This window comes from Balaenoptera physalus, assembly GCF_965194825.1.
Source record: "Balaenoptera physalus genome assembly, chromosome: 8".
In the NCBI taxonomy this organism is placed as follows: domain Eukaryota; kingdom Metazoa; phylum Chordata; class Mammalia; order Artiodactyla; family Balaenopteridae; genus Balaenoptera; species Balaenoptera physalus.
In genome coordinates, this window is record NC_138887.1 from 104,460,986 (window position 1) to 104,483,609 (window position 22,624).

Here is a 22,624-nt window from a genome sequence, read left to right on the forward strand (position 1 = left end):
TTTAATACCTTTATAAGCAGATAAAATCGATAAATTATTTTAAAAACGGTTAATCCTTTTACTTGTTGCATGCATCCTCGTTTAATACTTGATTTGATCTTGCTTCCTTGGACACTCTAGCTTGTGGAGGAGAAAATTTCAGACCCATGGATTTTGGTGACCATATTTATATCTAGGTGTTTAAAGGGTGTCCTTCACCCCATTGTATTTCTTGCTCCCTAACTAATTTTTTCTTTTTATGTATGTCTGTTTTCTTTTTGTTATCTTTCATTGCTTCCCCTGGCCCTCCTGCTTTGCTTAGATTTTAGCTTCACTTTATTTTGTATTGCATGTCTTCACTCTTGGTTTATCATTTGAGACCATGACTGTTTTTGACTTTTCTACCCTCTGAATCATTATTCTTTCTGTACGTTCAGGCAGATCTTAGAACTATAGAGAATTACTGTGCCAGACATTCCTGATTCATTATTCTGTTACATTTTCTTACGAAGGGCATATTATCTTTGACAGATACTTCTCAGCTGAGTTTGATTTGACAAACTTTTATGAGCACTTGCTCTTTGATAGGTCCTGTGCCAGCTGTTGGGGTTATAGGGTGAATATATTAGTTATTAGATTTACAACTTAAAGTTCAACTCACCTCTGTTAAGTTTCAGTTTGACAATAAAGTCAACCAAATGACCTGCTGCTGTGAATTTTGGACATAGGACATATTTATTATTAAGTGAAGGAACAGAAATAAATTCTAATTAAAATGCAAATATTTAATAAGCTGTTAGCACTTCTAACCCTTCTTAAAAAAAAAAAAAGACTTCATGGCTTGAAATACTGAAATCAGACACATTTTGAAGTAGATCCTTACTAGTTGGATGAGTGTTGAATGGCCAGAAAGTCCTAGGAGTTACGGTGGTAGGGGGTTGTTGTTTTTGGTATGGTTAAATTTGCTTTATAGTTTTCCTGTCTGCCACCATGTGGGTATTAAATAGGAAACCACTCAATTACAAGATACAATTACTGATTTTGGGGGAGCTATCTTATACTGGGAAGGATTTTATGTGCATCACCTGTCTTTTTCACCTCAGCTATGAATGATTCTGAATGGATTTAAAATAAAAATTTGTAATCATAGATCTTTAAGAAGAAAAATAATTTCTATCAGTATTTCTTTGAAATAAAGCTGTTCAGAGGATTCATACTAATTAGAAACTCAAAGAACAATCTAATTTTTTTATTGTGGTAACATTGGTTTATACATTATATTGAATATAAGTTTCACGTGTGCAACATTATCTTTTGACTTCTGTATACGCTACAGCCTACAGCGTGCTCACCACCAAAAAATTATTATCCATCACCCTTCAGTTGACCCACTTTACCTCTTCTGCCCTCCTCGCATTCCTCTTCCCCCTGGTAACCACTACTCTGTTCTCTGTATCAATGTTATTGGTTTTGTTCTGGTTTGCTCATTTATTTTGTTTGTGTTTGGTTTTTATATTCCATACATGAGTGAAATCCTAGAGTTGTCTTTTTTTGTTTTATTTATTTCACTTATCCTAATGCCCTCAATGTCCATCCATGCTGTTGCAAACGAGGAAGATTTCATATTTTTTATGGCTGAGTAGTATTCCAGTGGGGGTGTGTGTGTGTGGGGGGTGTGTGTGTGTATGTATCACATCTTCTTTATCTGTTTATCTGTTGATGGGCACTGAGGTTGTTTCCGTATCTTGACCACTGTAAATAGTGCTGCTATGAACATAGGATGCATATATCTTTTCGAATTAGTGTTTTTGTATTCTTTGGATAAATACTCAGAAGTGGAGTAGCTGGGTCATATGGTAATTCTAGTTTTAATTTTTCCAGGAATCTCCATACTTCTTTCTGTAGTGGCTGCACCAATTTACATTCCCACTAACAGTGTATGAGGGTTCCCTTTTTTCCACATTTTCTCCAACATTTGTTATTTCTTTCCTTTTAAGAACAATCTAGTTTTGATTTTATTTTTTTGTTCTCAAAAATACTTCCTCTGAGAGATTCAAAACCCTTTGAAGGTATTAATTAATACTTCTCAACTTTATTTCTGATGTATGTATTTCTTTATTTCAACTTTTCTCTCTTCTGAAATGGAAACTAAGGTATGTGATATTCTATAGTAGCAGGTACCTTTCTGTTGAGTTTCACGTCTGAGGTAACTACATGAGTGGGTGTGCCCCCTGTCTCTTGAACTCTTAAGACTAAGTCCTTCCATAAAAGAACAAGAGAAAAACCAGAAGTCATTTCCAGAGTTACTTGCCTTTGGGTTAGTGTTCACAAAGGAGAAAATTGAAGCCCAAGGGAAAATTTTAGAAAGAGAAAAGAGTCTATGCAAATAGTTTTATAGTAAATTGACTTTCTAAGAGTTTATTGATGGAGTTTGAGGGCCCTTCTGGCTCTGATAATAAAGTCAGCAGGTTATGTTTTTTCAAAGTTAAAATGGCAAGCCATTTATCACCCTATATTTAACTGAAATACATGTTTAGATTAAAACTGAGAAAATGATTGTAGGTTTTAATCTAAAGTGAATCATGTGCACATCTGTATTTATAGAAGTGTGTATTATACTTACAGATATACATAGCACTGTGCACACAAATCTGTACTAACTGCTGCCTCATTTACAGCCTTGGCGGGCAGTATTCCAGCTATGTACCTGAATTTCCTGCTAATGGATACCTTCATTTATTAATGCTTTAAAAATAACTCCTCCACTTCTGTTACGGATATATTTATTAAATTTATCAAATCTTTTTTCTATCATGTGAAATTGAAATTAACTTCTTCCTAATTACTCAGTAACAGCACTGTAAACATCGGTGGTTATCCTCTGTCTCTTTGGGCATGTGTATCCAGAGGCTGGGGAGGTGTGTAGAGCTAGTTTTCCAACTGTGAGTAAAATGCAGGTAGAAGGAGGAGAGGTAGCTGAGGAGAAAAATGAGAATACAACAGTAGTCAGTATAGAAAAGATGAATGGATAAATCTGATCAAATTGATTTTATGATTAGACTATTATAGCCAATCAGTGGATTTGAAGGCTCTTTTGGGTTTTCTTAAGATAGTGTAGGCAAATAGGAACTTACAGCTTTATACTGGAGGAGGAGAGTCACTGGAACTATGTCAGTTCAGATCCTGGTAAATGCTATTTCTGTTACTTTTATGTCTCATTCCTCACTTGAGGTTTCGCGTTAGTCTGCAAATGATTCCAACACTTGGAAATGCGTGAAGTTGTGTATAGCTCAGATCTTACTCATACTTGGACCCTCAGCGCTGAGCGAAGTGCCAAGCACATAACAGATGCTGAGACTTGTTTGAGTAATGATTCCCCCTTCCCTGTAATAAGTGAAAAGGGAGAAGCTAATGACTGACATAGTTAACCTCCGTGCCTAGAACAGTGGCTGTAAACATTGTTAACACCAGATAAAAATAATACCTTGAAAGATAATTTTGCCTTTTCACCTAAAGTTTGTTTTTCAAAGTTTTCTGAAACGTGTTTATTATTATTATTTTTATTAGCTTAGAAAGATACATGTACCTTGCACGTGGGTTTCAAAGGAGTGGTGGGAGGGAGATGGGGATATATCACTGTGGGGGTCAGTGTTCAAACTTCCACACATTTTTTTTCTCCCATTTGGGGGAAGGTTTCTTGAAGGTGTAGTCTTGTTCCTGCTCCCCTCTGTCTGCCCTCCCTTTACAGCCCACTTTGAGAATCGCTTCCGTGGTAGCCACTCTTACTGGTGATGTTATTGGGACTGGAATGAGGTGAGAACCGTGGCTTTGACCTGTCTATCCTTGGAACATGAGTTAGAGAAGCTTTTCTGTTGGAGATGCAGTGTGATTGGATGATTCAGTTTCTTCAGGGTAGGGCACAGGTGTTATTTGCCTTGGTACTGCCTACATTCTTGGACTTAACAGATGCCTATAAATGGGAATTATCTTGAAAATTTGTTCTTTATAGTCTTTGTGTCGTTTAAAATTTATGTGTTTATTTTGGAGACTCCAAAGTTAATTATTAAGATGAGTTGCTAGGCCTTTTTGGAAAAGGTGAAATGGGTAATCAAATACTTAATTAGCCTGTTTGCGATTCCTTAAATCATCTTTTATAAACCCGATTCTCAACTTGATGAAATTTATGAATGTTTTTTTTTTTTGAAAGGAAACTAAGTGCAGTGAACTCCCAGTATATGTCAAAAAAAAAAAAAAAAGGTCCAGCTTGAAAAACACAGGTTAATCTAGGCTAAACTACTTAAACTTTCATTCAGTTATCATGATAAGGTGTTATTTGATCTTTCTTTGCTGATAAATTAATTTTAATATAAAAACAAAGGGCGTACTGAAGTTATGTGGCAGAATTTGGTTATAAAGTGGTCATCCAGATGATCAGAATATACTTAAACTATTTTTTTTAACCTAGTATTGCAATAAAAAGATGAAAATGTAAATATTGATATTTGGAATCCTTCAAATACATTTTTATTCCCCTGTCTGTGACCACCACTTTACTTGAAATAGACTTGAGATATTTGAAGTCAGAGTATAAAGAGGGTTCATGACAGAAGGAAAGCAATAAAGGATGGGCATGTCGTGGGACTTAAGTTGATTTTGGAGAAAGTGCTAAGTAACTACTGCTACTTTCCCCCTTCAGCTCCCTCGTGAAAGATACTTCTCCTGTTCCTCTGCTTGATGTTACAAACGTTCCTACTCCTCGAAAATTCCTCGATACCTCTCAGTATTCTACTCCTGGAAGCTCAAGTGGTAAGTATTTAATTCTTCAGCCACTCAACTTCTTTTCGGTGGGCTGCGGTTCCTGGGCCCAGGCCTGGGGAAGCCTGTCGTGGGCTGCGGTTCCTGGGCCCAGGCCTGGGGAAGCCTGTCGTGGGCTGCGGTTCCTGGGCCCAGGCCTGGGGAGACCTGTCGTGGGCTGCGGTTCCTGGGCCGGCCTGGGGAAGCCTGCGGGGCCAGGGTGGGGAGGGCCTGAGGTTACTGCCTTGGAGCCTGTGATCAGCCCTTTGCTGCCCTCAGAGGGAAGAAGATAGAATATGATTGGTTGGGCCTATTGCATTATCAGTTTTAAAAACTGGCAGCTGAAGCTGGCCTGTCTGCTGACTCCAGCTGTGTTTTGTGTGACCAGCACTGCTTGTTTTTCTGAAGTTGAATTTGCATGCTTTTTGATGGAGCATATGCTTTTTGTTTTGATGTTTTGCTATAACTTCTGTTGATCCTGTTAGCTTTTACCCAGCTGCTGCACATAGTACATTCCTTGTCTGGTCTGTGAGAGCTTTTGAGTATGTGACCCCTGCCCTCTATCTTGATTCCTTATATCTTCCAGTGGCCTCTCCACGTCTACACGCGCCTGCATGTGTGTGTGTGCATACGCGGACACACACAATGCGCTTTGAGGACATATCCACAAACTAATCTTGTTTCTTCCTGCGCAACCTAATATTGTGTTGAATAAGACAAATGAGAGCCATTTTTGCCTATATTTAAAGTTGGGAGAGGGAAGGTGTACTTTGAATATGGATGCAAAGATTTAAGGGAATTCTTCTGGAGTGGCTCAGACCTGCCCCGTCAGAAGGTTCAGCTCAGCTGGATTCAGACCTTCTGGGCCTCTGCAAACACCTGCCCTGCTGTTGCAGCTTTGGGCTAGGGAGAAGGTGACTGGATGTTTTTTGTGGGCTGTCCCACAGTTGCCTTTGTGTGACGGCTAAAGTTCTCAGTGCCTTTTAAAGAAAATAGTAATATTGATTATCATTGGCTTTTCAGATAAAACTTAGTTCTTACTAGTTCTATAGTCATATAGAGCTTGAAATGATGAAGAGGTAGAAAAATCATTTGGATTCAGTCAATGTGTTTTGTGCAACTAACTGAAAGTGTTTCTTTTGAGAGCCTAACAATATATTGTTGCTGGGGCATATTTAATTACTTTATAAAATATAATTTAATTAAAATTTAGGGTTATTTAGGCTTGGAATCTTGAAGATTATTGCTTTTACTGTAGGAAAAGTATAGGAATTGCTTTATAATAAATTTTTCTATTAGTTACTGTTTTTTTTTTTTCTAAAACTCAAACACTTATTTTTATTATGACACTTTACAAAGGTTTGTACTCAAGCTTCTTCCTGGAATTAACAGGTTTTGTTTTCTCCCCCTTTCTGGTGTAATATTGCTGTTCTTTGAATTTTGACACTGCTTTGAGCTGTTATAGAGTGTGGAATTATGAAATAGAAAATGCATTTATACTTTTGATTTGTATTTTACCTCTACCTTTTGTGGAAATTACCAATTGTTAGATCTTTGTGTTTTTATAATGTGAATTATTGCTTAGCCTGGTTATATCAATTTACATAAATGTTGCTGAGTCAATGGCCAAGTGAAATAAAAATTTTAATTGTTCATGAAGAGATGATGGGTCAGGCATTTTGAAAATGAAAAATATAAATACCAAATAAGCTAAAGAAAATGCCAGTGATGGCAGACTTTACTAGAAACTAATTTTGCAACATCTATTATTTTTAATAAGACAGCTCTTCCTCTTTGCACACTTTTCCTGTCAGGCCCTGTAGATAGCCTTTATCACTGAGTGGAGTTCATAGTGACACTTTGACTTCAGCAGTCTGTCCCTTTGTTCTTGGGAATGACTCTGGAAGAACTGGGTGTTAGATGAGTGGAGCTTGGGACCATTATGGAGATGGCTTGTAGATATGTGCACAAACCTTTCTTTTTAGAAAAGCTCATTTCCTTGACAGTTTGGAAGACTGTTGATCTCTTGATTTTTCTGGGAGTTGACTGAAAAAGAAGGTAATTAAATTATTATTGATTAAAGTCAATAGTAGCAGTAGTTAAGATGTGTTTAGTACCGTCTATCTGTGAAACAGTAGAAATAAGTGCTTTACATGAATTAACTCATTCAGTCCTTCAGCAATATTATGAGAGAGGCACTATTAGCCCCATTTTACAGATAAGAAAACCAAGACTAAGGGTGGTTAATAATGGGTTTAAGTTGACACAGCTGACAAATAGTAGTGCTGTGATTTCAAATCAGGAGCTGGGTTCCAGAGTATGCTCAGTTTTTTTTCCTGAAAATAAGGTATTATGGGACTTCCCTGGCGTTCCAGTGGTTAATACTCCACCTTCCCTGGTCGGGGAGCTAAGATCCCACATGCCTCGTGGCCAAAAAACCAAAACATAAAACAGAAGCAATATTGTAACAAATTCAATGAAGACTTTAAAAATGGTCCACATCAAAAAAAATCTTAAAAAAAAAAAAACAACAACCAAAAACTAGGTATTAGTTTTCTATTGCTGCTGCAACAAATTACAACATACATTGATCATGTTACAGTTGAAGTCCGTAAGAAGTCCGACATGGGTCTCATTGGGCTAAAATGAAGGCTGTGGGCAGGGCTATGTTCCTACCAGAGGTTCTACAGGAGAATCCATTTCCTTGCCTTTTCCTGCTCCTAGAGGCTCTTGCTTTCCTTGACTTGTGGCTCCCTTCCTCCATCTTCAAAACCAGGGATGGTGGGTCACATCTTTCTCGGGTCACATCCTTCCCACCTCACATCTCTCTGACCCACTCTTCTGCTTCCTTCTTCCTCTCTTATGGGCCCATGTGATTAAATTGATTCCCACCTGGATAATCCAAGATCCTTTCCACATCTCAAGGTCCTTAACCTTAATCACACGTGCAAAGTCTCCTTTGCCATGTAAAGCAGCATATTCACAGACTCTGGGTATTAGGACATGGATATCTTTCAGGGACCATTATTCTGCTTGTCACACTCTCCACTACCTATCTTCTGACTTAAGTTATTTTTAGGAGCCAATGTATACAAATTTGACTTTCTTGAAATTATGTGTGAAGTCTTTGCAGTTCTAGTTTTTAGGACTATATTAATCTGGGTCACATTATTAAAGGGGATTGTATAAATGAGGAAGATGTAAATTATGTAGAGAACTGCATAAACTGTTACTAAGTAAATATAAAAGTGTGGGGTTGAAGAAATATACTATAATAAAGGACAGAAATTTTGTCTTATTCTTAATAATGAACAGTAAGTCCCGGGAGTCTATTTGTGAAGTGCTCTGCAAGTCAGCCTAGAAAGTAATAGTCATTTTCAGCAGGGAATTTAACATAGGCTCTTAAAGCTCCTCTTTCATCTTGTGAAATAGTAGGATTGAGGGTGTAATCCATTAGAACTGACATTTTTATGGAGGAAGTTGCAATAGGGAATCCCTGGGTAGAATGGATCTCCCATCGGGGTGCCATAAATTAAAGTTAGAGGTGATTCCTGAAAACTTTCAGATTATTATTAATTAAATGAGAATTTTGATGGCTTGTGAATGAGTCGTTTTTCAGATGTCTTATTTAGAGGTAGAATTGTGAGTGACTTTTCTATGAGAGGTGTTCTTTTTTTTTTTAAATTTATTTTTGGCTGCGTTGGGTCTTGATTGCTGCACGCGGGCTTTCTCTAGTTGCGGCGAGTCGGGGCTACTCTTCGTTGCGGTGCGCGGGCTTCTCATTGCGGTGGCTTCTCTTGTTGCGGAGCGTGGGCTCTAGGCGCGCGGGCTTCAGTAGTTGTGGCACATGGGCTTAGTTGCTCCGCGGCATGTGGGATCTTCCTGGACCAGGGCTCGAACCCATGTCCCCTGCATTGGCAGGCGGATTCTTAATCACTGGGCCACCAGGGAAGTCCCTGAGAGGTGTTCTTATCATAGTTTACATGTTATACCTTGCAAGATACATTACATTATTCAACTGATGCAGCAGTCCTACAAGGTAGTTGGGACAGGTACTGTTGTCATTATCATTAAGATTATTATATTTATATGACATATTTAAGTGTATTATCAGGTGTTTAAGTTATCCTAAAAGTTGTATGGAATTATATATATCTATGCATCATCTAATTAAAAAATAAAACATTTAATTACAAAATGCAAAATCAAGGCACAGATTGGCAGAAGCAAGCAACCCATTAAGAGGAAAATGATTAGCATCCACTTAATTTTCTCACATAATAATGAAGAAAAGCAATGGCATAATAAAGAACTGGGCAAATAACGTGCAATTCACAGAAGAGTCTATATACATGGAAAGATTGGCATTTATCTGACAGACGTTAAGTATTCAGAATATATAAAGAATCCCTATAAATCAATGAAACAAGCAAGTAGAAAAATAGGCAAAAATATGAACAGGCAGTTTGCATAAGAGGACAACTATGCTAGTAAATATATGAAAAACTGCTTATACTCCAGTTAATCAAGTGTTATTTTTAAAACTCATTTTACAAATGTGGAAACTGAATCCAGGGAGGTTGAGTGATTGGTCCAGGTTCAACCAAGATTGTAATTGTTGGAGGCTGGCCTCATGCTGTCCTCACTCTGAATATGTAAAAGATGTATTTTGCAAGCCTTTTTTCTATTATTCTCATCAGTCACAGTATTTTGTAGTATACAGGGAAACTAAAGTCTAATTTAGAAGCAGTAATTCAACTATAACTTAGGTAGAAGGATGGGCGAAGTGTGGAGAAAAGCCAATAATCACAGTAAAATGTTGGTTTAAGCTTTTGGATTCCCAGTATGTCTTTTTATTTGGCAAATTGCCTTTGGAACGTTTTGACTGAGCAATTACTCCCAAGGTACACAGGCATTTCATTGTGGCTTCTTTATTCATTTTATTCACACTCCTGCTGGGATTGCTGTGAATATAACTATAATGAAATTGGACTTCTTACTCCCTTTCTTTCTGGAACCAGCATAGGTTAAGCAATAAAACTTAGAGATCACAAATGAAATGATTTTTTTTTTTCTTTTGCTGCTGTTTTCTTGATGTGTGTTTTATTTCATCAAACCTTGTTCTGAGACTTGATATTTATCTTAAGAATTTTGGGTCTGATATTTTAAAAATTCTCTTTACATGTATTGGGAGCTATGAATCCTAACATAAAAGATGAAGTTTCTCTTTTTGGAACTCAAATGTCTAGAATAGTGAAGATCTGATTCTCCAGAATCTTGACACCTTTTGAGTTACTTCTGTCCTCAGGACAGGACCTCCCTTGGTATTTTTTTTTTAAATTAATTTATTTATTTATTTTTGGCTGCATTGGGTCTTTGTTACTGCGTGTGGGCTTTCTCTAGTTGCGGCGAGCAGGGGCTACTCTTCGTTGCTGTGCGTGGGCTTCTTACTGCGGTGGCTTCTCTTGTAGTGGAGCATGGGCTCTAGGCACGTGGGCTTCAGTAGTTGCGGCAGGCAGGCTCAGTAGTTGTGGCTCGCGGGCTCTAGAGCTCAGGCTCAGTAGTTTTGGCGCATAGGCTTAGTTGCTCCGCTGCATGTGGGATCTTCCTGGACCAAGGCTCAAACCCGTGTCCCCTGCATTGGCAGGCAGATTCTTTTTTTTTTTTTTTAATATTTATGGACTATCCATATTCTTTTTTTTTTTAATTAATTAATTTATTTATGGCTGTATTGTGTCTTCGTTTTTGTGTGAGGGCTTTCTCTAGTTGTGCCGAGCGGGGGCCACTCTTCATCGCAGTGCGCGGGCCTCTCACTATCGCGGCCTCTCTTGTTGCGGAGCACAGGCTCCAGACACGCAGGCTCAGCAGTTGTGGCTCACGGGCCCAGTTGCTCCACGGCATGTGGGATCTTCCCGGACCAGGGCTCGAACCCGTGTCCCCTGCATTGGCAGGCAGATTCTCAACCACTGCGCCACCAGGGAAGCCCGGCAGGCAGATTCTTAACCACTGAGCCACCAGGGAAGTCCCCTCCCTTACTATTTTAAATCAACTGTTTCTGAAGTATTCTTGCATTTGCTCTTATTAAATATCTTTGACTTCTGTGATTGGTCAAAAGTAGAGTTGAGGAATATATACAAGGGAGACAAAATAGAACTAATAGTTCAAATGTTTCTAAATGTAAAAATGAAGCAAGACCAGAGTTTATTTTGTGAAAAATATTAATTTTTAATATATAAAAATGTATTTAATAACATAGTTTATAAATATGAATAAATACTGTATAACATATACACATATATAAATATATAGACCCAGAATTTTTTTCCCTGTTCATCTTTTTTTTTCTAGCAATTTTGCTGAATTATTTTTTAAAAATTAGAAGAGTATATTTGAAAAATATATTTGTATATCTTCCTGGATTTTGTATGTAAACAGTTATAATGTCTTAGTTGAGGACAATTTTGTCTTTATTTCTTAAAAATGTAAGTTACTTTTCCCCCCTTACTTTTCTCTCTGTTAATATTTCCGTGGCAGGAAAACCTGCAGTACAAAGTTGAATAGCAGAGGCAATAGTGGGTCTTGCCTTTAATGGAAGTGCCTCTAAAATGTCACCATTCAGTATGATGTTTACTCCTCATTTTTGACCAGTTATTTACTCTTACACTGTGTAGGAAGCTATAGATGCTGTTTTTTTCTTTTTTGGTACCTATTGTGCTATAGAGATATTTAAAAAAATCTCAACCATCTATTCTTTCTTCTTTCAAATGCAGTACATGTTCCAAGCTATGATTCTTGCCTGCAGCAATTATTAATTAGGTCTTTGGCCAAGTTGTAGTTTTCTTCTGTCATTCTTTAAACATTTACTATTTGGAAATTCCTGTGATGAAGAACTACCACTTCTGCATTTATGTATTCATTAATTACATCAGTAAGAATTCATGGATATTTATCTTGTTCTGTGAGTTATAATCAGTTGCCATCAGACTGATCAAAATCAGTTATTTTGTTGCTTAATTTGTCCCAGTTTTGGCCACTGGTAGCTCATTCAGCTTGCTTCCTGTGTCCTTCCAATATGTCACCATCATTTGTTGGAGACTTCCTTACATTCTGTTAGCTCAAGACATTTCAGGCTCACTTTTACTTTCCCTATCCTAGCCTTGGAATTAACCATTTCTCTAATGAGCTCTGGTTTCTTTTATAAGCGAATGATACCTAGTAGCCAAGATCTGTGCTCTAGTTGTAGCCATTGCTACTGATGTGTCATTACTGTAGTCCCTCGTAGATGACAGAACTAGGAAATAAATAAATAAATAAATTCATGTTTGTGTGTGTGTACACTTCTTTTTTATTTATTTGCACAATCCTAGCACACACATGATACAATCTCAGGATTGCTAACCCATGAAAAACAACTCATGTCCCAGTGAAAATCAGATTTATTAATTTGAGTACAGTATTTGTGTACAGTTCTGTTTGCATACGCAAGGCTTCTGGTCCGTGGTCAAAACAGTCAAAATTCAAAGTTACTTAGGCTAGTTCTTTTCTCCCCTAATTCATTCAGTATGGTTATTTATTTGTAATACACTTAGATTCATTTCTTACTATTGATATTTGTATTTTATTTGGTTCCCCCCAGATCCTGGTTGATTTCCATTTATTTATTTGGGGGTGGCATATGAAACATTATTATGTTCTAAGTATCAGAATTATATAAACAGATATGCCGACTTGTCACCTGCCTTTCTCTTTTATCCTATTCCCAAGTCTCCTATTCCTTCTGTTCTGTTTCTACCCATTCTGTATAGTTAATCAATCTCATTAGTTTCTGGTTTATCCTTCTTGTGTTTTTTTGCACAAAAAAGAAGATATACGTATCTTTTCTTCTACCTCTCTTTCTTCCATTAAGGATAGGATACTCTCTTAAACTTTGCTTTTCTTCACTTTATAATAAATATATCCTGGAAATCACTCCACATCAGTTCATAAAGATTTTTTTTTACACTTGCATAGTACTCCATTGTGTTGATTTACCATAGTTCAGTTACTTTCTTATGTATGGATATGTAGGTTGTTTTTAATATTTTGCCATTACAAGCAATGATGCATGACTATGTATTTTCATATTGTTGGAGGTATATCATTAGGGTAACTATCTAGAAGAGGGATAGCTAAGTGAAAAGATAAGCCCATGTGTAGTTTTTTAAGGTATTGACAATTCTTCAGAAGAGTTGTACCAGTTTGCATTCCCACTACCAGTGTGTGAGAGTGATTGTTTTCCCCACAGCTTTGCCAACAGAATGTATGGCCATGTTTTAAAATTTTTGCCAGTTTGATAGGTGAAAATGGTTATCACAATATTGTGTAATTTGCATTTCTCTAAGAGTTTGTTTGAACAATTTTTCTTTAAGATCCATTTTTATAATTTTTTTGTGAATTATCATTATAGTCATCCCTTGATATCTGCAGGGGATTGGTTCCAGGACCCCCTGAGGACACCAAAATCCTTGGATGATCAAGTTCCTAATATAAAATGAATTTGCATATAACCTATGTACATTCTCTCGTATACTTTAAATCATTTCTAGACTATTTATAATACCTAATATATTGTAAAGGCTATGTAAATAGTTGTAGATACCTTGTAAATCCTATGTAAATAGTTGCCAGCATGCATCTAAATTCAAGTTTTGCTTTTGGGAACTTCTTGGAATTTATTTTCCCCCCAATATTTTCTATCCATGGTTGGTTGAATCTGTGGATGTGGAACTCGCAGATAAGGAGGGCTGACTTGTTCATCTTTTATCCATTTTTAAATTTTATTTTTAATCTATTAATATACGTTAATGGATTTAAAAAAAATTTCTCTATGGAGTATTGAATTCTGTTTGCTAATATTTTATTTAGGATTTTTGCATGGATGTTCATGAGTAATAATGGCCCATGATTCAAATCGTACTAGATTTTGGTTTCAATGTAATAATTTGCTTCATAAAAGGAATTAGGACATTTTTCTTCATTTTCAATGCTCTGGAACAATTGATGGAGCATTGGAATTATCTGGTGTTTGAAGATTTAGGAATTTCCCTTTGGAACCTTTTGGATCTGGTACCTTTTAATATTTTTACTTTCATTCTTTAATAATTTTCGGTTTCATCAATGTAAATTGTTCTCTTTAAACATTCTGTTTCTAATGGGATCAATTGTAATAATCTGTATTTCTCTAGGAAATTAATTTCATTTATTCAGTTTTATTTACATAGAGGTCTATAAAGTATTTTTTTTATGATTTTGAAATTTTCTTTTGTTTCCTTTTTGTCATTTATCTTTAATTTATGCTGTCTCCCTTTTCTTCTTGATCAAAGTAGCTAATGGTTTGTCTATTGTGTTAGTTTTTTTTTCCTCCCAAGAAATAACCAGGATTTTGATTTATTGATTAGGTCTATTGTTTCTCTGTCCTCTACCTCTTATTTTCTGCTTCTATCTTTATTCTTTCCTTCTTCATGCTTTATTTTGGTTTATTTTTTTCCTGCACTAGAGATTGAAATCATGTATTTTAATTCTTTCATTTTTACTGATAAAAGTATTTAGTGATACGAATTGTTCTCTCGTTACTGCTTTAAATGTATCCCATAGACTCTTATCATTTACAAAAATTTATTTCAGTTTTCATTTCCACTTTCATCCAAGTGTTTTCTATAAAAGAATTTTAAATTTAAAGATGAAAGGGTCTTTTGTGTTGTTTTGTTTTTAATATTTTCTAGCTTTATTGTGCTGAATTCAGTGTTGCTTATAATATTTCTGCTTTATAGAACTTATGACATTTTCTTTGTGACTTAATATATTATCAATTTTTAAAAAAAAATATCCCAAGGGTACTTGAGAAGAAGATGCATTTTCTGTTATCAGGTGTAGTTTGATATATATTCATGAAATTCACCTTATTTAATTATGTTGTTTAGGTCTTCTATCTCCATTCTTATTTTTAATGTTCTTCTATCTATCTGTTTCCATCACCTATAGTTTTTGTTTAAAAACAGTGATTTCTGTTTTTTGGTATATGAATAGTCATAAGTGTTGTAGTTTCGTTGTGAATTGTGCCTTTTGGCATTAGAAACTGCCTTTCATTGCCGTGGTTAATGCTTCTTGACTGGCATACTGTTCATTCTATATTTTTAGCCTTTCTAAATTGGCTTTAATATATGTACAGCATATATAGTTTGGCCTTGCTTTGTAAGCCAAATTGAAAATTTTTTTTAATAGATGAGTTGAATCCATTGATATATATTGATATGATTGATGTCTTCTCTCTCAACTGTATCATAGTATTTTGTAAATATGTGTATTATGTATGCTATGTTTTTTTCTCTCTGAGATGTGTGTTCTTTGCTCTTTAACTTATGCAGAAGTTTTTTGTTTAGGACAGTTTTTATCCCCTGGTGGTTGTCTTTTAATGTATACCTTTAAAAAATGCTCTTAGCCTTTTTTTTTGTTAAACCTTTACTCTCAGATTTCTCTGTTTTTATTGATTATCCTTTAATTCCCATCTATTGCCTAGATAACAAACAATAAACTCACTCTATTTTCCTCTTTCTCTCTCTAATGCCATTTTTTTAGTTGCATACTTTTACTTTTTTCACAATATACTACTTTTGCTTAGTTTTCTTCCACACTTTTGTTTTTGTATTAAATCTACATTTAAATATTCTAAATGTTCATCATTAGACTTTTTGTTGAAGTTTCCTAGTCATCTCTTGATTGGATGAAGTTCATTACCTAAAAAATTCCTCAAGAAGTGGTCATGGGTGCAGAGTTCCTTTATTTGAAAACTTTTTTTTTTTTTCCTTTCCCTGTAGCCTTGATACTTAAAGGACAACTTGGGGATATGAATTCTTTGGTTTACACTTTCAATTATTGAATTTTTTTTACAAAATGCTATTTTATTGTTGTTTTCCTTTGAGTGCTTTAGGAAAATTCTGATGCCTAATTTTTTTTTTCCCCTGTAAGTTCCTTGATTCTGTAGGCCTTAAGGATTTTTTAATCTTAGGAACTTAATAGTTTTAGTAGGATATGTCTTGAAGTTTTGATTTTTTTTTTTTTGGTGTTAATTTTCCAAGATACCCAATGGGCTATTGTTTCATTTTGTACATTCATTATTTTTTTATTTTTCCTAATTTTTCTTGGTTTACAATTTTAAGTGTTCTGCTGTTTGCTTTCCCTCTTTATCACTGTTATTTTTTCTTCTCCTGTCTTCCATTTCTACCACTTTCTCTTTCGTCTTTTCATTTCTTCTTCTTCTTTTTTTTTATCTCCGCTTTATCCTCTGCTTTGGTTCCCTGCATTTCCTCAGTATCCTTTATAAATTATTCATTTCAGTTTATTCTGCCATAGGTATTTTGTATTTTATTCTTCATATCTGAGATAATTTTGTCTTTTTCTTCCATCTCTTTCCTGAGTTTGGTAAGTTTTCTTTTCACACTTTGCTTTTGATTGTCCATGTCTGTCATAATTTTTGGATTTTTGACTCAAGGTGGCTTTTCATATTCCCAAATTCTTGTTTGAGTGTATTAATTCCACCTGGAGTGTCATCTTCTAGTTTTCTTGTCCTTCATGGTTGTTCTGTTGGATGAAATTTTCCTCTGTTGATGTGTGTTGGGTTTTTTTTTTTGGTAGTACTCTCATGAGAATGTGTTCATTGTTTTTTCTGTTTATTTTTATGATATTGGGGTGTTTTGAGGATTCCTAGCTCATTGGCTCCCTCTTCTGTTATTATAGCAAATTCCAGATACTTTAGCTGACTTTTTGTTTTGGCAGAGGGGGAAGCTTGTTTGTTTTCTGAATTTTGACTCCTGTTTCTCTTTTTGCTTCTTTCTCCCTTCATCATCCAATAGCCAAAGGGGATTTATCTCTTCCTTTCTGTCTTATTTCTCTCTCAGGGGCTGTGTATTTTCAAACACTGCTCTTTCAAATTGTGTCTGCTTTTAAGTCCCTATAGTCCATGCTGTGATCTGCTTGGATACTTTTTTAGTATTTTGAAACTTAGGGTGGACTTTGTCTTTCTAAAACTGATGGTTTTAGATCAATCTTAGGCTCATCACTAACTCCCTTTTAATTAATCTGTTCATCATAGTTTTTCACAGTCTACCTTTGCTTATAACAAAGCCTTGTGGCCTAGCAGGGGTGGGGCAGGAGCATGAGATATTACTTCCTGGGATTAGATGGTGTATTTTTTCTTATTTTTATTTACAGTTATTTTGAATTTGGGGCAATTTCTGTCTTTAGGTTATCCCGAACGCATAGTTTTTATGAGTTTTGTTTATTCTTCTTGTTGTTCTATGTTGGTTTTGGAGGAAATGTTGAGAAATGGGGATCTAAGCCACCACCCTTGTCTTCAGCAACCCTGGAGTTCCTAAAGCTAGAATTTTGAAAAATACATTTTTTTACTTTTGGGAGTTTGTCTTGATGTCATATTATCTCATTAATAGGGACAATTCTATTGATAATGTTATCTCCACTTTACAGATGAAGAAATTGAGGTCCAGCAAGATTTAATAACTTGAGAGACATTCCACAGCTAGAAAGTGGTAGACATGATAATTAAATCTAAAGTGATGCCAAGTTCTTGTTCTTTCTACATACTATCTCCCTGGGCAATTGAACGTACAAACTCATACGTTAACAACTACCACAGTCTAATACATTTTAGGGAATATTAATATAAACTGTCAATTTATTCATCTGTTCCTTGTCTTTTATCCTGTGTCCCTGTTATATTTCTAGTAGCCTCTTCTCCATTGGTTGCTACTCCTTGACCTACAAAGGTGCTTCCTCCTTGTGCTAGGTGATACAATGCCCGTTAAGTACTGTCCCAAGGAAAATTGGTTCAATAGATGTTAGTTTTGTTTGTTTTTATCCTACTAGAGTATTCCAGTCTGCATTCTCCCCAGTCAAACATGCCGTCATTTCCCCCTTAGCCCAGTTTCACTATGGAAGGATCAGTGTACATTCATTGTGTTTTCAAAACTCACTGCAGTGTGAGGTTCCATCCCGCTGAATTGAAACTATCCCTGTGCTGAGGCTGTAAAATCTCCTAGCTCAATGTAAATGATCGCCCCACGTAGCAGCTGGCAACAGCTTTTGGCAGTCTCCTTTCAGGAGTGGGGTGTAATTTAATCTGCACCTTAGGGGTGCTTAGTTGACGTTTGAAGTACCTTAATCAGGAATGCATACTCTAGGGGAAGTTAGTTAACATTTGAAAGCCCCTAATCAAGATTCTATACTCCAGAGGCAACCAGTGCATCAGATACTGCTCTCTCAATCTGCACCAGTGGGTGTGTTAATTAGAATAAAAGATGTTAGAGGTAATTTTTCATTGGTGAACGGAATGGTATTTAAGATAAGTAGTTGACCAAGTCCCTCCACTGGGACGTAAATGGAGGATAAGGATTTGATGAGACCAGTAGCCTACCACTGTAGGTCTAGAGCTTGTTTGGCCCTGTGCTTGCAGCCGTTGATGGAGGATTTTGTCAGCTCACCTGGCCAGTGGAGGATGTTAAGTCTTTATAACCCTACGTGGGCCAAATCCTGCTTGACTGCCTGCTTCTCCACCCAGAGCTCATTGCACACACACTCTGGCTCGACTTGTTTGCATTTCTTGTCCACAGACATGTTATTCTCAATTTTGAGCCCACTATTTCTTTTTAATTTCTTTATATTTTATGTATAATTGTGTTTTGAGCAGATTGGATATCTCAAGTATGAATTTACAGTGCCATTTTGATCAGAAGCATAAGAATTATTTTTAAGTGGTAACTTTCTTATTTTCTACTTGAGAATACTGACAGTGTTCTGAGGCCAGGCTCCCATCTGTGGGGGCAGCATTGTGAATGTGTAATTCTCTGGATATTTTATGGTCTAATTAAGCTTGGTAATTTTTTGAAGTTTCTTTCTTATATTGAATTCTGTTCAATAGTGGCAGACAGTTCTCCTCTTAAATAAGAATAATGATTTTGAACACAACATGTAAATTAAGTTCTATAGATTGAAATCATTTATATGAACTTTACATAATTTATGTCCTATGCATAGTGTAAGGAGTGACGTCTATAGGAGTTTATAGTAAACACTACTATTATCTCTTACCCTTTAATTGACATGTATAAATATAAATGATAAATGAAATAAAATAGCAAATTTAATAAAAATTTAAGTGTATTACCAGGGCCCTTATCTTCTGCAGTTTGATGACATATGTGTATAGGCATGGCATGTGTTACTGGTCTTCTTACCCAACATCCTGAGAAAAGAAAGCAGCCAGGGACTAGTCTAGATTGCTTTCCATATTCACTGGGAAACAAAAAGGTAGCTTTCTTTTATAAGATACTTAGCTGCATAAATGGATTATTCACCTTGCTTATCTGTTATGAAATGGGCTTTTATAATATAGGTATACATAATTAGCTGTAAGCCTTGGAGCTAGAGATATCCAGAGTTAAACCCTAGTTAATGGAATCAGGGAATTACAGAGCTTGAAAAGACATTAGATAGCATCTACTTAATCCTTTCATGACTACCAAAGTGTCCTAGTTAAACCCTCCTTCCATGGTTCCACATGGACATGATTTATATCCACTTAGGCATATATGTCTGTACAGATATATACCGATCTGTCTGCCTTATCTGTCTGATGTATCTGTTTATCTGTCTAGGAATATGTGTGTGTGTATAAAAGAAACAATTGGGACCAATAGCATTTTAGTAGAAATAATTGGTTAAAAACATCAGAGTCTTAACAGTGCTAAATGTTAACATTTAGCACTGTCCTGTCAGTGAAAATCTTCAAAACCAAGTTGAAGAAATCGTCACTTGATAAGGTCCTCAGCAAAAATAAAAAAGAGAATTGGGAGGGACTTCCCTGGTCGCGCAGTGGTTAAGAATCTGCCTGACAATGCAGGGGACACAGGTTAGAGCCCTGGTCTGAGAAGATCCTACATGCCATAGAGCAACTAAGTCCGTGCGCCACAACTAGTGAACCTGCGCTCTAAAGCCTGCGTGCCACAGCTACTGAAGCCTGCGCGCCTAGAGCCTGTGCTCCGCAACAAGAGAAGCCACCACAATGAGAAGGCCATGCACTGCAACGAAGAGTAGTCCCCACTCGCTGCAACTAGAGAAAGCCTGGGCACAGCAAAGAAAACCCAAGGCAGCGAAAATAAATAAATAAATAAATAAATAAACAAACTTATTTTAAAAAATAAGAGAATTGGGAAAGGAAGTAAAGTATTTATAATTTTAAAGTGTTCTAAAACCTACACGTTGAGTACCTAGTATAACAATAGAGATACATACAAGAGAATGATTTAGGGTTTATTAGTTTGGAAAGATGTATATTTTGTGCTAATGTTTGTGTGAGGCCTTACTGAATTTCAGCTAAATTATTTTTATACAAGGCTTTTTCCTTAAAACACCAGTAATTCTATCTGACCTCACAGGCTTTTTGTGGTTATCAGACTAGTCTTCATGGTTGATTATATTCTTCTTTTTTTTAACATCTTTATTGGAGTATAATTGCTTTAAAGTGTTGTGTTAGTTTCTGCTGTATAACAGTGAATCACCTATACATATACATATATCCCAATATCCCCTCCCTCTTGGGTCTCCCTCCCACCCTCCCTATCCCACCCCTCTAAGTGGTGATAAAGCACCTAGCTGATTGCCCTGTGCTGTGTGGCTGCTTTCCACTAGCTATGTTTTTTAAAAAATTTATTTATTTATATATTTATTTTTATTTTTGGCTGTATTGGGTCTTTGTTTCTGTATGAGGGCTTTCTCCAGTTGCGGCAAGCGGGGACCATTCTTCATCGCGGTGTGTGGGCCTCTCACTATCGCGGCCTCTCTTGTTGTGGAGCACAGGCTCCAGACGTGCAGGCTCAGTAGTTGTGGCTCATGGGCCTAGTTGCTCCGCGGCATGTGGGATCTTCCCAGACCAGGGCTTGAACCCGTATCCCCTGCATTGGCAGGCAGATTCTCAACCACTGCACCATCAGGGAAGCCCTACATATCTGTTTTACATTTGGTAGTGTATATATGTCAGTGCCACTCTCTCAGGTCGTCCCAGCTTACCCTTCCCCTTCCCCATGTCCTCAAGTCCATTCTCTACGTCTGCGTCTTTATTCCTGTCCTGCCCCTAGGTTCTTCAGAACCATTTTTTTTTTTAGATTCCACATATGTGTTAGCATATGGTATTTGTTTTTCTCTTTCTAACTTACTTCACTTTGTATGAAAGACTCTGGGGCCATCCACCTCACTACAAATAACTCAATTTCGTTTCTTTTTATGGCTGAGTAATATTCCATTGTATATATGTGCCACATCTTCTTTATCCATTCATTTGTCGATGGACATTTAGGTTGCTTCCATGTCCTGGCTATTGTAAATAGAGCTGCAGTGAACATTGTGGTACATGACGCTTTTTGAATTATGGTCTTCTCAGGGTATATGCCCAGTAGTGGGATTGCTGGGTCGTATGGTAGTTCTATTTTTAGTTTTTTAAGGAACCTCCATACTGTTCTCCATAGTGGCTGTATCAATTTTTATTCCCGCCCACAGTGTTTGAGGGTTCCCTTATCTCCACACCCTCTCCAGCACTTATAGTTTGTAAATTTTTTAATAATGGCCATTCAGTCTGGTGTGAGGTGATACCTCATTGTAGTTTTGATTTGCATTTCTCCAATGATTAGTGATATTGAGCATCCTTTTGTGTGTGTTGGCAATCTGTATATCTTCTTTGGAGAAATGTCTATTTAGGTCTTCTGCCCATTTTTGGATTGGGTTCTTTGTTTTTTAAAATTGAGCTGCTTGTATATTTTGGAGATTAATCCTTTGTCAGTTGCTTCATTTGCAAATAGTTTCTCCCATTCTGAGGTTTGTCTTTTCATCTTGTTTATGGTTTCATTTGCTGTGCAGAAGCTTTTAAGTTTCATTAGGTCCCATTTGTTTATTTTTGTTTTTATTTCCATTTCTCTAGGAGGTGGGTCAAAAAGGATCTTGCTGTGATTTATGTCAAAGAGTGTTCTGCCTATGTTTTCCTCTAAGAATTTTATAGTTTCTGGCCTTACAGTTAGGTCTTTAATCCATTTTGAGTTTATTTTTGTGTATGGTGTTAGGTAGTGTTCTAATTTCATTCTTTTACATGTAGCTGTCCAGTTTTCCCAGCACCACTTATTGAAGGGGCTCTCTTTTCTCCATCGTATATTCTTGCCTCCTTTATCAAAGATACGGTGGCCATATGTACGTGTGTTTATCTCTGAGCTTTCCATCCTGTTCCATTGATCTATATTTCTGTTTTTGTGCCAGTACCAAACTGTCTTGATTACTGTAGCTTTGTAGTATAGTCTGAAGTCAGGGAGCCTCATTTCTTCAGGTCCATTTTTCTTTCTCAAGATTGCTTTAGCTATTCGGAGTCTTTTGTGTTCCCATACAAATTGTGCTATTTCCTGTTCTAGTTCTGTGAAAAATGCCATTGGTAGTTTGATAGGGATTGCATTGAATCTACAGATTGCTTTGGGTAGTATAGTCATTTTCACAATGTTGATTCTTCCAATACAAGAACATGGTATATCTCTCCTTCTGTTTGTATCATCTTTAATTTCTTTCATCAGTGTCTTATAGTTTCCTGCATACAGGTCTGTTGTCTCCTTAGGTAGGTTTATTCCTAGGTATTTTATTCTTTTTGTTGCAGTGGTAAATGGGCGTTTTTCCTTAATTTCTCTTTCAGATTTTTCATCATTAGTGTATAGGAATGCAAGAGATTTCTGTGCATTAATTTTGTATCCTGCTACTTTACCAAATCCATTGT

General features: G+C 36.4%; 1 protein-coding gene across 2 annotated transcripts in view; it reads left to right on the forward strand.

Annotated features, from left to right (window-relative positions):
• EXOC4 (exocyst complex component 4) overlaps positions 1-22,624 on the forward strand; it is an 808,183-nt gene that overhangs the window by 61,164 nt on the left and 724,395 nt on the right. For both annotated transcript variants that reach the window (XM_082472899.1, XM_082472898.1), the window contains exon 5: positions 4,676-4,785. In XM_082472899.1, the coding sequence (XP_082329025.1) occupies positions 4,676-4,785 (110 nt within the window). The remainder of the gene's footprint in view (positions 1-4,675; positions 4,786-22,624) is intronic.